Genomic DNA, 17,696 nt, shown 5'->3' on the forward strand with positions numbered 1-17,696 from the left:
TTTCTACGCCCGCTGACGAACTTATATAGGTCCTTTGTTGCTTTGTTATTTTGTCCCTTTCTCTACGCGTGGTTTTGTTTTCGGTTTCATGTTTGTAGCATCGGGACGATGCTTTTTAAGGGGAGGGTATTGACACGTATACATGTTTATCTTTCACCGGTGGCCGCTTTCCACCAGCTAACAAACGTTAAACGTTATCGCGCGGCGCAGGACGCGCCTGTATCGGAAGTTTCTAGAGCGTTATCGATGCTTCTTTCCGTTGCCTGTTTTCACCGACGCTTATGTTATCTGATTGTATGACCGACGCGAATTGTCTAGAACTTTCTGGAAGACACGCGGGCATCAAGGGATTAATCTGGAACCTTCGATGACTCAGGTATAAAAGCCGACGCGTTTCGCCGCTGATCAGATTTTCGATGACCGCCGACTGTGTTCGCCGCTTTCGTTGTGCTTTGAGTGTAGCTTGCTTTTGTGGGCATTGAAGCCCCTATATATAGGGTCTGTTGGATTCGGCTGCACCACTTGAACCAAGTTCACGGTGGTGCACGGCGAGTTCCGCACTTTTGCAGCGCCAGTTCTGTGGTGCAGCTGCAGCGCGATACTAGCGCCACGGAGAAACGAATGCCAAGGTGCAGGTGTTGTGCAGGCCTTCTGCGTCGTATCGCCCGTTGTTTACGCGCTGGTGAATTTGTATGTGACTTGATTTATTTGCGTTGGCACTGATTGCAGTTGTCGTAGAAAAAATTAGTCAGCTCTGTTTTGTGCGTGTGTGTGAGCATCGCTGCTCCACTGAACGACGACGATGAACTGTGCCACACTGTCAACTGTCGTTCAAGTCGCCATGGACCTTGTGGACTCGGACAGGGATGAGAAGTTCAATGACTTGGTCGCAATGTTAGCCGTCAAGCTGGTGAGGAAAGACCGAAATCGTATTCCACGGTACCATGAAGATGTCCTTGGCAGCTATTTTGAGTTTGAGTTTAACCGGCTTTTCCGACTGTCACGCGAGACCTTTAACTGTCTTGCAGACCGCTATCAAGCATCTCAGTTCTTCCCAGAAGCTCGTGGAGGGCGCGCGCGAATCAGTGCCGAAAAAACGTGTCTCATCGTTTTGAGCTATCTCGGGAGCCAGTGCAGCATGTACTCAATTGCAGACAGATTTGATGTTACAGAGTCATCTGTGCACGCATGCATCGAGAGGGTGCTGAACCTTTTACATAGCATGAGTGAAGAAGTGATCGCGTGGCCGGACCAACAACGGCAAGAACGTAGCAAGGGTGGCTTCTTAATAACGAGCGCTGGGAAGAGACCACGAAACATCATTGGCTGCGTGGATGGAAGCCACATAGAGATAAACACCCCGACCGAATCCCCACACTCGTACTTCAATCGAAAAAAGTTTCCCTCTTTGATCCTGCAAGGCATATGCAACCATGAGAACAGATTCATAGATGTGCTCGTTGGATTTCCCGGCTCGGCGCACGACGCCAGGGTGCTCCGCGAAGGCCCCTTTTTTTGAAGCTGCAGCATCGAAATGCAGCAATGGTTACATCCTGGGGGATTCGGCCTATCCGTTGCTACCATGGCTTATGACGCCTTACAAGGATACACAGCGGAGCTTCTCCTCCTGGAAAAGGAAATATAACAAGTCTCATTCCCAGCAGCGAATTGCCATTGAGGTGACATTTGGAATACTTAAGCAGCGATTTCGCAGGCTGTACTTGGTGGACGCAGCCAGCATCAAGCAGTGCTGCCTTATAATCATGGGCGCATGCGTCCTGCACAACTTATGCAATGAGGAGAGAGATTTCTTCGAAGAGCTGCAGGAACTCCCGGATCTGGAGGAAGTTGGAAATGATGACAGTGGCCATGTGGTTGACCGCAGTGTGGCAGGCTACAGCGAGTGCCTGCGAAAAGCAGTGCGAAAACACAGAAGTGCATATCTATGTGCCTTTCTCGATGCGTAATAGTTATTTCAGTTGTGCCACTAGCAGTACTTATGCAGATAAGTTTTGCTTCACTCTTTGTAATGCTGCAAATATACTTTGAGAAAACGTTTGTGAAAGAATCAAGACATTTGGGACCTGCAAGTCCCAGGCTACTTTGTATGGTTGTCTGATAATACAGAATATGCACACACATAAGTATCAGTGTTTTTCTTTGAAATTTTTATTCTGAAGCCGTTGTGGCAACCTTCTCGACAGCTGTTACCAGCCGCTCTAACAAGGTCATTTTCTTGTCAAATCGGTCAGGCCCGCTCTTTTTTTGCCTCCTTAAATTCCTTTAAAAGCGCATTCGGTGATGTGCTGTCCTTCTTCCTTTTTTTTTTTTTTGTCAAGGCATCCGCTGGGTTGGCTGCAGCTGATGCTGGGCGTGGCAACGGTTCACCCGGCTCTATGTCAATGCTGCCATCAGCATCGGGAGACTTGCTGAAAAACAATGTGCAGGATTAAGGGAGATAACCAAACTTCTGTGAAAATAAGGCAACTGCACCTGCTGTCTTTTTCAACTGTTGCTCCGGGCTTCATTAGAACTACAGGTGTGATGTGATGTTCTTTTTCAAGAACATCACTTAGCTCTCTATGAAAGACGAAAAGAATTAGTTGCAAATACAAAAGCCCGAGACTGTACGCAATGGTCAACAGTACTCACTCTTCATATTCACACACAGCCCTCGAGTGCCCGGATGAATTGTTCTTTGTTTTAGTCTTTTTATAAGACCGTTCCAGGCTCTTCCATTTGTTTTGTACTTGAACCTCGGTCATCACAGATGAAAATTCTGTGGTGAGCATCAGGGCAATGGCTTGCCACATGGCCTTTTTTGTCCTGTGAAAAAAAGTCATGGATTAAAAAGTGGCAACTCTAGCACATTAAAAGCTGCTCAAGTACGCTCACAAGTGCCTAAGCAAACAAAGTGGAAATTTTTTTTTGTTAACACTTCAATGAGAAAGTAAATGAAACTTGCTTAAGGCCGCCTTTTTTCCCGACGAGAGGATTTAGCTCCGTGTATTTTAAAATGAGGAACCGGGTTTTCCGAGTGCTCCAAAGCTCGGCCCCAGGGAATCCAGATCGCTCCTCCATCGGTGTGGCGCCGAGGTCTGCAGGTGTTGCCTCTATGGCAGGTGATGCTGGTGCAGCCACTTGTGATTGCGCTGACTGCGTGTCAGTTTCGCTTCCTTGAAATATAACTGTAATGACAGTCCCATCTGTGACATAAAACAGTACCACATTTAGTTGTAGGTATGTGTCTACTCTGCACTAAAGTACTCGAAGCTTCACACGCGGGCTCAGTAGTAAAGAGGAGCGACTTGTCAACCTACACACTCAGACGTAGATGTACATGTACATTCTTGTGACCTAGTGGCACGTACCGCCTCTGGGGAATTGGCCAAAAATCGGGTAGTTTATACGAAAGTGTAAAATAAGTCAAAATTTCATAATAGGCAAGTAATAATCGAAAGATAAAGATTGTAGAGCCTGCATGATTTTACAAAAATGAAAATTCTACCATGATTATAACAAAACACTTCAAATTCAATTTTAGTGAAAGAGGAGGCCTAAAATTCTGTATTCAGAGGGTAAATCTCGTTGATCTTAAAAGAAAATCTTGGATGGCAGCGCCAATCTTCCCGTCGCTATGCCGAAGTGTTGAGGCGCCCAAAGATAGTACATTTTGAACAGTTAAGGCTAATCCAAGAAGGCGGAGTGGTGTTGATAGAGGTCGTTTTTTTAAGCCAATAAATCGTCGACGAGAACTTAAAAAAACCGTGCTATGGTCTCATCTCCACTACACGTGACAAATCGGTGAGGGTGCCAGAATGCCACAGCGAAGCCTACTAATATATCTGCTTCAATTTTTTCTCGATTGGCATACGAGTTTGTTGTATACAGTTCAACAAATAAACGTGAACAATTCTTTCCTTTTTTTGTCGCAGACAACATCTTTAATTTTTATGCACGTTACTACGCACTTGCTATTCCCTCCGCCTTTGTTGCACGGGAAATAGTGCGCGATAAATTTCCGGATCAGAATAACATGCATTTTGTACACTTCAGTACTGGCATAATGACGAACAGGCACACTGCTATAGCTAATTAAGCAACGAATACATCGTGTTCACCCTATTCACAGGCACTGATAGCTGGATTGAAGGAGCTTACAACAACAAATTGACCCCATGTGACTAAAAAGGGTTAACATACCTGGCGTTCTGTAGGCAAAACCATCGCCGAAGGGAACGCGGGTCCCATCCTCGTTAATTACAGGGGTAACCTGCGTTTGCACCCCGTCTACAAGCACAAACAGCGTTGGCAAGTCGTTCGCTGACATCGTCTGCTGTGGTCTGCTCTCAAGTGTGCAAGCTCGTGAACCGCGCCTGCACCAACGCGACGCCACCGGCAGAGCAGGTTCTGAAAATTTCTGAACCAGCGCTGCACCTTTGCTGCACTTTTTGAAACGAACGCTAGGGTGCAGGGGGCGCTAAGCTGCACCGCTGAAACGAACGGCAAGGTGCGGCACCGCGTGAACTGGTCCAAGTGGTGCAGCTGAATCGAACGGACCCATAAAAAGTAGCGCCATTCTTAGATCTTGCCGCCACCGCGCTCCCCCCGGCGTTTCCTCCTTGCCGCCGCCTGTCGCCCCAGCCTCCTCCGCTCCCCCATTGGGCAATCCGTGTCACGTGGAAGCACGCGTTGCGCTTTTGCGTATTTTTTTTTCTTTCCAGCGCGCTCCGACTGCCATTCTCGGGCCTGTGCGACGAAAGTGCTATACGCACAAACGGATCAAACGTGTTATGGACAAGAACTTCGTTGTGATGGCATGCTGCTGTGCCTTAAGTTGCCGCAACCAACAAGGCGAGGGCAAAAGGCCTTTTTTGCTTACCATCCGGCGTGCGCAAACGCTTGCTGCACACTTGATATTTGCGCCGTCTCGCATCGTAGCGTTGCTACTTCCAAAACGGCATTATTAAGACCAGTTACTGACTGACGAAGCAAAATCTCGCCTCAAAAACGTCTCCGCAGGGCGCGATCGAAGTTTTCCTCGGATTTCCTCTGGTAGCGCGTTAGCTGTCGTCTGCCACGGCAGGCCCGACGCAGGCGGCGCCACTGTCGATATCGCGCCTCGATCGCGCTGGTCGCGCCGAGCGCGATTGTGGAACGGAGGAGGAGGGAAGTGAATGGCGCTACTTTTTATATATAGGGGTTTTAGTGGGCACAGGTTCGCCCAATAAATAATGAGTTTCGTCATACACAGTTTTACGACTGTTTACTTCAGCGTCACTACTACGTGACAATATGAACAACGCATGAACTGACTACATGTCCATTTACCAGCTCTTCTCTGGTTGAAATGTTTATAGTATTTTCAATCCCGTGGGAGGCTAAAAGTGACAAGTAGTCCGCCACCACGGCCTTTGTGTGGCAAAGAGCGTTTATGTTAAAGTCTCGAACTAGGCATATTTCATCCACTGGGTTGAATCGTTGCAAGAAGGCTTCCAATTCTATTAAAAAGCGACTGACACTATTTGACGGAGGACGACAAAATGCGAATACTGATAACAGGAACCGCCCCTGAGCCACTTTGATAGCAAGACCTTCCGCAAAAGTGAAAGATACATCAATATGCGACACGTCATACACGTTTTTGACAAAAATAGCAATCCCTCATCCTCGCCTATGTGATCGTGTCACAAAGTGCGATTGATAACCGTGTAGAAAAAACCTATCCAAGTCGGTTTCTGCGACATTAATTTCTGTAACAACAAACATATCCACAAAACTAAGTCTTGAAATGACAAGCATTTTAAGTTCGTCCCAGTATTTCCGTAAACTTCTAATGTTAAGATTATTTACAATAAAATCGTCATTTGACTAGTGACTGCAGCTGTCACAGAACGACTGAAAATCAGGAAACTAGTGGCAGGTGCTTGTCATTATGGTAGACAGTCTTTTCAACCGTCTCCTAGCGTGTTGATCCGAATCAGAGCCGAGGATTCATCTTTCTTTGTGAAAATCTTTCCGGCTTTGACCCACGCGAACTTGTATCCTTTTTCTTTGGCAACTGTCCTTGCTCGCCAGAACAATTCTCGATTTTGCTTGGTTAGATTTTCATTGAAAAATAATTTTGGCAGCTTATTAGAGTGATAGAGCTCCCGCAACTTCCCACGAGCTTCTAACAATATTTCCCTAGCGGTAACACAAGTGATGCGCACCAAGACTGTGGGAATCGAGTCGCGCTTTCCTTGTAAGCGATGAGAAGCTACCACATCTGATAGGGTGACGTCCGCTAATCCCAGTTTTGCAGCGAGCTGCCCCAACGTCTGCTTCAAGTCTTCGTGTTCTTTTTGTGGAAGGCCGTGAATTTCCAAATTAGCATTGCGGCTATATTGCTCGCTGTGATTTTGAACATCGCGCAGCCGCTGAAGCTGCTCTGCCTGCATTTGCACTGTAGATGAAAGAACGGCTATATTAGAATCGTATTTTGCGTTTTGAGTATTGCATTCGTTTACCTGGGTGATAACCGTGTCGTATTTATGCGACAGAAATGTCACTGCTTCCTCCAGATGGCCAACGGACTGAGCTACTTTCCAAAATTCTTCGTTGAGGCCTAGAAGTGTGTCCACTTTCTGGGTCAAGGAGGGTAAGCAGAGAAGACTGTCTTTTATGACCTTGAGCTCAGCCGCCAGCGACACGTCCGGGATTGCATTTTCCGCTACATGAGTAGTATCAGACTGAGTAGTAGAACCAGCACGGCTTTTTGTAGTTCTACAGGTCTACAGGTTCTACAAGCCACTCTTTTAGACATCCCCATTGTGTTGAACGTATTTTGGGCAATACCCGAGCAAGATTGGCCTAAGTGATAGGAATGGCTGCAACTTGAACACGTCATTAACTTTCCGTCAGTGGGCAGTTGTTTGTGACATACAATTCAATTTTTATCATCACCAGACATTTTGACTTCACCAAAAAAGCAATAAAATTGCACACAACAACAAAATTGCATTCGGCGGCAATACATCCAACAACAAAAAATAATAATAAACCGCAACACTCAACCTGTCAAAAAACGAGGTGTCAGTGCTAGGCGAAGGTAGCAGATCTTGGATTCAGCACGGCCAAAGATGACGTAGTGCCCGGTGTTTACGTTGATAGAAGAAAGTCGGCGTTTCTTTTCGGCTGATACGAAGTCCGATGTCAATCATCGTCCCCTTTTAGCTCTGCGTATATGAAGAAGTGTGAACGGTGCGAAGAGCCACATGCACGCACTGCTGCCAAACTTATTAACTCTCCTTAACGTTTAAAAATTAAATTATGGGGTTTTACGCGACAAAACCACGATCTGATTATGAGGCACACCAAAGTGGGGGATTCAGGAATAATTTGGACCACCTGGGATTCCTTAGCGTGCACTTAAATCTAAGTAGACGGGTGTTTTAGCATTTCGCCCCCACAGGGACACTAACTTTCCCGAACGCATTCCACGGACCATGGACGACTGCAATATAATTAGGAATTAAATTTGTCAGTGTAGTACTATATATCGCACGTTGTCAGGATGATCGATAAAAACACGAAAATGGGTCATGAAATAGTAATTCACAATGTGGAAAAAGCAAGCATTATTTTATCTGTGAAAAAACATGTATCAACGTTTAATTTAACACCGCGGCAAGCTCACAGTATACCTTTCGAGCGCGTCGCGCAAACGTGTCATGCCCATGAAAAGGGCGTTTTGGGGTAACAATTCTCAGAAATGAGGCACTTTCATGCGGTGCTCACTTTTTTTGTCAGTATCGATGAGGCAGGATCCGCTTTCCCAGTCAAAGAAGCGACGTCGCGTACTCCGAGGTCAACAAGGGTCCTTGGTGAACGCATCGAAAACAGAAAACGGGGAGCATGCTCTGCGAGTGTTTTAAATCGAAAACAAAGGCGTGAACCGACTCGCCCGAGCAACCGGTGCCGCTTCCCGCAGTGAAAGATGTGAAAGGGGGAAAGATTGGAAGGGCAGGTCGGGAGAGCTAACGGCAAAGCGAGGTTGAGCTCACGCAACCAACGGAACGCCCTCTCTCATGGCTTTCGGTCACGGGAAAGTTGGAGGCGTCGAGAGAGAGTGGTTGTGAAGAGGAAGAGGCGCTATGCAGCCAGGGCAGTCGGGAATGGGGGAAGGTAGAAAATTGCAATCTCATCTTCCTTCCATGTCTGCCAGTCACGGTACCGTTATCCTTTCGTTAGCACGGAGAACGGAAACTCCAGAAACGCGCTCGAGTGGAGCGCCCGCACTGAAATGCGCAATGCTTGCAGGGTTAGCTCCGGATACATATAGGAATGGTGAAATTGACATTCTCGGCAATCGCTACACCGATTTCAATGACGTTTTTTGCACTTAAAATAAAATGTAAAATCACTTATGTTTGCATCGCAATACTAAACGATATCATAATTTTGTAAACTGCACCTCATAACACATCCAAAGTAGACAAAATAGATTAAAAAAGATAGATTCTGTAACGCGGCTCTGAAAGATACCGCTAATTATGGAGTGTGAGTTTTTTTTTTCTTTCTTTGCAAAGCCCTTGTAAACGTTGTGATAAGTGCACGTGGACTGCAAGCTTATTTCTAAAGCAAATATGCCCGCAGTGCTCCAATCTAGGTAGACGCTTGCATAACATCCCCCCCCTCGCCTTGCATCGGCTGTATGGCTGTACTGAGCTGCTGACCAACCGTGCTCAGTTCTGGTGACTGCAATATCGGTGTTGGTGCTGTATTTCGAGTTTGTTACGTTCGCGCTTCTTCACATTGTGAGAAATATTACAATAAATATACAAAGCACGGCCATTCAAAACATTTCAAATACGTCGCTAATAAACGTTGCAGTATTAATATTTCTGGAAATGCTTACTGTAATATGTGGTGCACTTCTAAAATCGCCGTGCTGTGCTTTCAAATAATTGCACATAACGGACACGTCTAGATGAAATGCATGATATGCTGCTCTCCCCCCAAAGTGCACATCATTATTTATGGCGTCAATTTTAGCTATAGCTTTTGAGCATATATATGTTTTCAGTTTGAAAGAGCGATGAAATGAGCCATTCGGTCTCACAACTTAGGAGTAGACGACGGTGAAAAGCGTTATAAGGAATTGATGAACTTGCGATACTATAATTTTTTACTACTTGATTGAACAGCTGACAGCGGAACTGTGATGCAGCTCAAGGTGCAGATTTCGGTAGGAGCGAAAAACTGCCAAATAAAGCGCTGGCGTGGAGGTTGAACTTGCACCGAGCGAAAATCGCCGATTGTGACAGCCTGCAAAAAACCGCACATGTAGGAACCCGAGTTACTGCGCGCGATCTTCTCCCACAAAAAAAATATATCATTGGACTCACCTGTTCACTGAAACTAACACTCACACTAAACTTGCGCAGCGGCTCAGCGTAGGCACGCGTTTTTTTTTTTCCCCGCCACGATAGCTAAATAGGTACAGCATCGCGCTGTTGAGCTCGAGATCGCGGGTACGATAGAAGCGAAACGCAACAACGATCGTGTACTTAGATTGATGTGTATCTTAAAGATCCCAGGTGGTCAAAATTAATCCGGAGTCTCCACCTACGGTCAGCTTCATAGTTTATACACGTACAACCCTTGGATTTATTTTTGACTTTTTCGGTTTTCTCAATTAACGTGGTTAAGGGCCTTAGGTCTTGTATGTATGCTGACTTCAATCTAGCACAATTTTTTACGTTTGCTTCATGTTTTTTTTTCTTCGTGAAATAAGTATCTATGCTACGACTGGACATACGGCGCAACGACACATGCGCAGCTAATGGAAATGTTCACCTTACAGCATGGTAAAATGACAGACCAAAGGTAAGGCCTTGCATGTACAGTCGCAATCTTTTTGAGGGTGAACACGGGAGCGCGTGGCTTTCTATATCACCAGCGGCGTCAGACGGCAGCCACAATATCTGCGCGCATGCTCGGGGAGGGTAGGCTCCTTTCGTGCGCATTACGCCATCGTAGCGCGCGTGTGTCGTCCGCTAGCAGTTTTGTAGCGTTAGCTACACTGGCCTAGCCAAGCCCGTTTCGCGCGGCACATCAAGAGCCGTGCTGCGCATGCGCAAGGATCAGTGATGTCGCACGGCTTGCGCACCGGAGCCACCGGAGCCGGCACCTCTCGCGCACTCCGCCGCCGCCGCGCGCGACTCACCGCCGCCGGTCTGCGCATTCCAGAGGAGTAACGTCGTAGCCGTGGTAGACGCATTGGAGCCGGCGCGCGGTCGCTGTGCAGTCGCCGTCTGACACTGCGCTGGAGCCGCTGCGCTTCTGACTGGCGTTTGCCAGTGTGGTATAGCCATGGAGAAGGAGAGCGCAAATGCTGCTCAGCAGCGCAGAAGAACGGAAAAGCTTGACTCATCGGATCCCGAAGTAGTTGCCTGGCAATTAGCGGTTGAGCGCAGGAGGAATGAACAGAAGAAGGCTATATACATGTGTCACATAATACGTATACCGCGTGTGTGTCATTGGAGCAGCATGTAAGCATGACAATCAAGCTAATCCTTGACAATCTAGACAACCAGGAAAGCTAAGAATAATCAGCTGAACCTTTGCTAACGCTACGTATATCCTGGCATAGCCGAGCTAAGCCACTGAAACTTTTTTTCCCCTCAATAGAAACCAAATTATGACAGAAACCATGATTTTGATGCGTTTAATTCAGAACGTTGTGCTTCTTATGCTTGGCGTTATTGTAATTACTTCAACTTTTCACTTTGTTAAGTTTTCCTTCTGCTGTGTTCTTATCGTACAACGAGCAGGCAAGGGAACACAAACATCGGAACTTTTATTTGGTGCAAGTTCAACAAAAGATTGATCCGTTTAGAAGTACTATTAGTAAGCAGGAATAATTTTCTCTTTGATGACGTTAGTAATTTGTCATACAACCCTTTGCGGAAACGACTGCTGCCATCCCAGAGGGCAGTGACGCGTACAGCGCTGGCACAAAGTCATGATGCGCTCTAAGGTCCTCCCATTCTTGTCGAACGGCTCTCCACAGCTCGTCCCCAGTCGTCGGGCGGACAGGTGTTCGCACCATGACTGCTTTGATGCACCCCCATATATTTTCGCAGATGTTCATGTCAGCGCCTTTGGCCGGCCAGAAAAGCATGCTGATTCTGCGATTTTGTATATGTTCCTTGACAAATTTTGCCATGCGAACCGGCGCCAGGTCATGTTGAAACATAAAGTCGGCATCGGGAAAGACGCTGTGGGCGTAGGACAGCAACACATTGTCCAAAATTTCTGTGCAGTATCGCTGCGATGTAAGGGCACCTTCTATGCGATGCAGAGGCCCGAGACCATGCCTTGACACCGCGCCCCACACATTCACGCAGTTTCGGCCACTCGCGGCGACTCCTTGCACATTGGCTGGCTCGTAACGGCATGGAAATTGTATTTTTGACCGTTCTTCGCAAAATCAAACGTGCATTAAGAAAAGTTTCTTACCGTGTGCCTCTGGTTCGCCAAACTCGCATCCGTTGGTCTTGGCGAGTTGTAAAAGTCGACTCATCCGAGAAGATCAATCGGCCCCAGTCATCGGTCATCCATGAGGCGTGGGTTTCGGCAAGCTGGAGACGTGACCTCTTGTTCGAAGCAGTGGCGACTGGCTTTCGTGCAGCTACAAAATTTCGCAGTCCAGTACTTTTCGGAGGCGTCGCCGGACCGTAGCAAGGGGAGCGTCCACATCTAGCTGCTCCCGCACTTGCCTCGCGGACTGGAACGGGTTCTCGACGACAGCAGCTACCATAAGCGCGTCTTCATCCTCCGTCGTTGCCTTTGGTCGATGCCTGTGTATGGCATCACAGAGTCGGCCTTCCTTGCTGAATGCCTGAATAATCCTGTTGACGGTCTTTAGCGGCCTGTGCACGAGAGCACCGATGGGGCGCTGTGAATATCCCTTGAGCGAATATTGTACGATTTTCCACCTCTCTTCTTCGGGGACGCGGGCCATGCTGAAATTCAGTTGCTGCTCTGACAGATGCGGTAATGAGCAAGAATATATATACGCTCCTCAAAGACGGAAGCCGCTTTTTAAATACGCCCACAAGTGTCATGAGCATACGTGGCCTGGCTACAGATCAACAAGGATCCTGAGAACGCCCACAAAACATTACATATATTTTCAAGTTTATTGATGCATCGTGGGGAGCATAATGAGAAGTTCAACATCGTCACCAATCCCGAAGCGTACGGCTACCTTATTGCGGTACGCACGCAGCAAACGACACGCACTTGTTTGCGTGACGCAATGCGCACGGCGGGAGAATTTGCGCACGTCGGACACACCGCGCATGAGCAGTGCTTCTCGTTGCCGCCGCTGAACCGCGCTGTGAGCTGAGAAGGCCACGCGTTCCCGTGTTCACCCTCAAAAAGATTGCGACTGTACATGTTTTTACAGCCGTAAGCTGCTATAGGCTCATTCCAATAGCCGTTTCGGTTGGCGATCGTGTCCGCCGCCGCGTAACCGCTATCGCCGGAAATACGAAAAAAATACCCGGTCTCCGCCGGGATCTAACCCAGACCCACTGCCTGGGAGCTGGATACTTCACCACCCAGCCATGCAAGCGCTTGCTGTCAGCATCAGAAAGAAATGCCCTATAAACGCACCCTATAGGCAGGCGCGCAAGCGCAGACGCAGACGACCCGAGCCTCTGTCAATATAGTGGCGCCATTTAGTTAAGGCGCCTGCAAACGCCGCGTGCGCAGGCGCAAACGAGAATATGCGATTCAGACGAGGTGCGCAATCAATGCTATCCCGATGTGAGATGTGCGCCACGTATTCTGGGTACCTCTTCGTTACACGTTCTGGCGTCTCCTGCAAGGTACGAACCGTGGCTGAAGAAGCGAATCGTAGAGCTACGTGCGCGGCTACAACCAGGCATAACCAGACGGTAAGCCAACCTGATAACAAAAACCTGTCAACAGGACAATGTTATTTGCTTCGAAAGCAAACAAAAGTGGCCTTCAATATATGAGGAGAACATTTCATTTGTCTGTTCACACAACGCTGCGAGTCACCACCCGATGCTTGCTTCAACGGTTCCGAAAATAGGACGTCAAGAGACAGCAATAAAGACACATTGCAATAGATTTAGCTGAATAATATAAAGGGAAAAAATGTGTCAGAACCTATCTCACAATGACGGTCGACGGTAATGTGTTAGCGTTGAATTTATACAGTGATACAACGTATTGCGATTCTCGAAACGAGGCATCCACTGTAATGAGACTCCTATTTCGCGCTTCACTAAGAACACTCGGTGCCACCTAGCGCCATCGCAGCGAAGTCTCCGAGTGGCCTCCGAAATGCAATGGTACGAACAGTGACAAACGCTTCATGCGGCAACCGCGATCCTATATCACCCTTAGATGGATGGATGGATGGATGTTATGAGCGTCCCCTTTGAAATTGGGTGGTGGGTTGCGCCACCAAGCTCTTATTATTTTGCCCAATGTCCTACTTTTATTTTTGAGAAACACACGAATACGAAGAATTCCAGCCATCCACCTTTTTGAACCATTACTGGGAACTCTGTTTCTGTACGTCTCCGTTGTTTATGGTCTCTCTACCTTTCTGCCACCAAACCTCCAACCACCTCTTACTAATCTCTACAGCAGACATGTTTACTTTGCCCGTGCTATCCCTGAACCCATGGACTTCAAGGAGGTCAGAGGAGCCTAGACTTGCAGCTGGGTAGATTTCTTCACATTCCAATAAAACATGTTCCACCGCTTCTCTAGCTTTACCACAGAAAGCACATGCGGCTTCGACCTTGGCGCACCTCTTCTTATGACTACGCGTTCTAAGGCATCCTGATCTCGCTTCGAAAAGTAAGGAGCTTCCCTTTGAGTTATCATAAATTGTTTCTTTCCTCATTTCGTTTATTCCTTTGAGGTAGTTAGTCATAGCAGGTTTCTTTTCCATTGCCGCACCCATAACCTTGTCTCAGCCTCTCTCACTTTCTGTTTGACGTTCTTTGTTGCCATGTTGCTGGCCATGCCAGTCGCGTATTTGCTGGTAAGCTTCCTAGTTCTTTTCCTCCACTGTGAGTCAATGTTTTGCCTGTACAAATACCTGAATACTCTTGCACCCCATCTACTTTCTTCCATTTTCCTCAGTCGTTCTTCAAAATCAATTTTACTGTGAGACTCCCTTGCTTCAAAATTTGTCCAGCCCATATCACCCTGCACAGCTTCATTAGTAGTCTTCTCGTGGGGGCCCAACGCGAGGCATGCCACTGACGTTTGGTTGCCATCGAGTCCTGTTTGTACTCCTCACTTCAAGCAAACAGCCGCATTTCCAAATGTAAGCCCTAGAACCATTACACCTTTCCACATACCCCGGAGCACCTCGTACCTTTTGTATCCCCATAGCGCCCTGTGTTTCATTATGGCCGCATTTCTCTTCCCTTTTGCTGTTGTTGTTTTCTCCTGTGTCTCCAGATACCTATCGCCTTCGTTTATCCATATACCAAGGTATTTGTATTGTTTTACCCGAGGTATTTCCTGGCCCTGAATCAACACTGTCTGTTCACTGTTTTCATTCAATACCATAAAACCTGATTTTTAACGCTAAATTTTCATACTAACTTCTCACATTCTTCTCCACAGATATTAGCCCACAGATATCACTTTGCTTGTTAGCAAGCAACACAATGTCGTCTGCGTAAAATAAACCTGGAAGCTGGTGCTCAACTTTTGTGCCGGCTTGTTTGTATGAGAGGTTAAACCCGATATTGATTCCTTCTAGCACTCTTTCCATCCTTACCACGTAGATCACAAACAGCAGCGGGGATAAAGGGCAGCCTTCTCTCAGTCCCTTGTTGATATCAACTTTATCCTCGCTCGTCATTCCTTCCCATTCAACGCAAACAGTATTTTCTCGGTAAATCTCCCTCAATACAGTTGTTGCCTACAGTTGTTGCCTATACCTTCCCCTTCTAGAATATTCCACAAAATGCTGTGATCTGCGTTATCTACGCTCCGGTAATGTCTAGAAAAGTCACATATAGTGGTCTCCTCTCTTTTCTGGATATTTCAATACACTGAGTAAGGACAAATAAGTTATCATCCAGCCGCATACCTATTCTGAAACTATTCTGAAGTTCGCCCAATATGCCATTATTCTCTGCCCATGCTTGCAGCTTCAATGTAATCGCCTGCATAGCTAACCTGTACATTACCGATGTAATGGTCATCGGTCGATAAGAGTGAATTTTATCTTTTTCCCCCTAACTTTTATAAATAATTTCATCCTACTTTGACTCCAACTGTCTGGTATTCGCCTATGTTGTAAGCATTTTGCTACTGCTTTCAACAGAGCTTCCTTACTTTTTGGTGCTAGCTCATTAATCAGTCGAACGGGAACCTCGTCTAAACCTGTGGCTGTTGCGTTTAGGAATTTTCTCTTCAGCTTCCTTCCAGTTGAAATTACTCAGCACCAACTCCCTTTACGTCTGGTTTTCGTTCATTCTCTTTGTTTCTTCATAAACCACCTCTCCATTGCCCTGAAATGATTTGGCTGTTATTTTTTTAACGTACTTTAATGCCGCGTCCCCTTCCAGTTTATTTCCATCTTCGTCGAGGATATGTTGCTGTACTGTTCCCAACTTCCTGCCTAATACGCTAATGTGGTTCCAAAATTTTCTAGGTGCGGCCTTTTTTTTCGCCCGTATTTCTGACAACCAACGTTCACTTTCACTTTAATGTTTGTTTGAACTAATAATTGAACCATGTTTTTTTTCCCACGGTATATTTCCCATTTTCTGTCTATTTCATCCTGCGGCAACTGTGAATTTTTTGCCTGTCTGCATGAGTTCTCGTGATGTTTTCTTTCGTTCGTCGATCGCCTCCCGTATCTCCCTGTTCCACCAGATTTTTGGCTTCCTTTTCCCTTCCCAACAAGCATGCTGCTTCTCTTTCCTCATTTATTTCGACCTTACACTTACAAGCTCAATATATTCCCACTCCTTGCTTGGCCATTTTTGCAGTTCTTTCTCGACCCTTGTGGCTATATTTGCTATTTGTCATCGTTCTAATTTTTACTAGTCATTCTTCGTTCCTCGCGCTCTTTCCCAACTACATATCCCATTTTCAAAATGATGCGTTTATGGCCACTCCCTATGCTGCTATCCCCTTCCTCGTCAATGACCATTTCTTTCAACTTATCATAAATTCCTTCTGTCATCAGACAGTAATCGATGGCCGATTGTCTATTTCCGCCTTCCCATGTGATCTGGCCATCACATTTTGGCCCAGTGTTCACGATAACGAGGGTATGTTGCTCACAGTGATCTAGCATTATTCTCCCGTTGTTGTCGGTATAACTATCATCAAGTTCTTCTATGTGGGCATTCATGTGACACAACAGGATAATTTCGCCCTCCATTCCGAAGCTCTTAATATCTGCACTTAAGCATTCCGCTAAGTCTTCATTCCTTTCTTTGCAATTTTTCCCTGTCCATAAATACGTCACTCCCAGACAAGTTTTCTTTCCACTGACTGTGCCTGATAGCCAAAGGTGCTCTTGACACTTTCAATTTACTCTTTCCCACTTGGCCCCCTGATGTATGAGCATTCCGACTGCCCCTTCCTTTCTTTCCCAGTTGGTTCGGTTGCACCCTTCCCAAACGTAATTCTCAATCATTGGTGGCTCTGCTAAGTCTCTAAGGTGCGTTTCTGTAAACGGGTACACACCTATTTGTTCTCTATTTAACTGCTCCTTAATGTCTAACCACTTTACTTCTACCACCTTGCATGTTTATATAACCTATTGCACAGCGAGCTCTTTTCTTTCTCGTTTTTCTCTTGCTACCGGTGCTGCTAGTCAGACATTCCCCTAAGGGACCTTCTTTTTTACTAGGAGAGAGGCCGCCAAGGGACCGGAAGGTGCGGACGTGTGTCGCGTGGGCTCCGTCGAATGTCTGCTTTTTTGGCGGTAGAAGTCAATGGACACCTCATTTGGTGGTGGAATCGTGTTCCCGAAGTTTCGAGGAACCCGTCGATACAAGACTCCAAGGTGTGAGTGCATTTTTGAGGATTTTATCGTCGTTTTCGTGCCGACGCGTTGTGCGTTCCTCTAGGCCTTCTTTAAGCCTAGCGACGCCTACGGCCAGGAGGGCGGCCAGGGGGCCCCGTCGCCGGTCCACCACGGCCGTGGTGGTATCACGATGACGATGGAGATTACTGTGGAAGGTACTGGCATCGAGCCGAATGAGATGGAAGGAAAAGGATGGGTCATCAAACTCAAAAAGTGTGTCGAAAAGCGCCGAGGCTTGAAAGTTCCAGAAGGCGTCGGCGACGCCAAGACGGCGACGCACAGCGGAGGTGGGGAGGAAGCCGGCTGCAAGGTGGCTGGAGCCGAAAACAGTGGCGGCGTTCGCTCGTACAAAGCTGTGGGAAGGAAGATAGCTTAACGATCTGTGGCATCGCGTCTCCCGAAGCTCCCGGACGACGGATGGAAAGTGATTATCAGACCAAAAGGGGGTCGAGCAGTGATCAAAAACACTTCACAACCGATACTCGGCGAAGCTGTGCGTCGTGCCGCGTCCCTTGTGTGGAAGAAGACAAAGTCTGATCTTCTCTTCGTGAACGACGAACAAGGTACGATTCTTTTCCATACCTTGAACTTTGAGTGT

At 47.0% G+C, this 17,696-nt stretch overlaps 1 protein-coding gene across 1 annotated transcript; it reads left to right on the forward strand.

The window, feature by feature from the left end:
- The first annotated feature begins 497 nt into the window (after positions 1-497).
- Positions 498-17,474, forward strand: LOC119433652 (uncharacterized). Its single transcript, XM_049659081.1, is given in 3 exon segments — positions 498-1,504; positions 1,506-1,919; positions 17,142-17,474. Coding segments are annotated over 3 exon segments (1,449 nt in total). The 5' UTR covers positions 498-802.
- The last annotated feature ends 222 nt before the right edge of the window (positions 17,475-17,696 follow it).

Source organism: Dermacentor silvarum, chromosome 11 (assembly GCF_013339745.2).
Source record: "Dermacentor silvarum isolate Dsil-2018 chromosome 11, BIME_Dsil_1.4, whole genome shotgun sequence".
Taxonomy (NCBI): Eukaryota; Metazoa; Arthropoda; class Arachnida; order Ixodida; family Ixodidae; genus Dermacentor; species Dermacentor silvarum.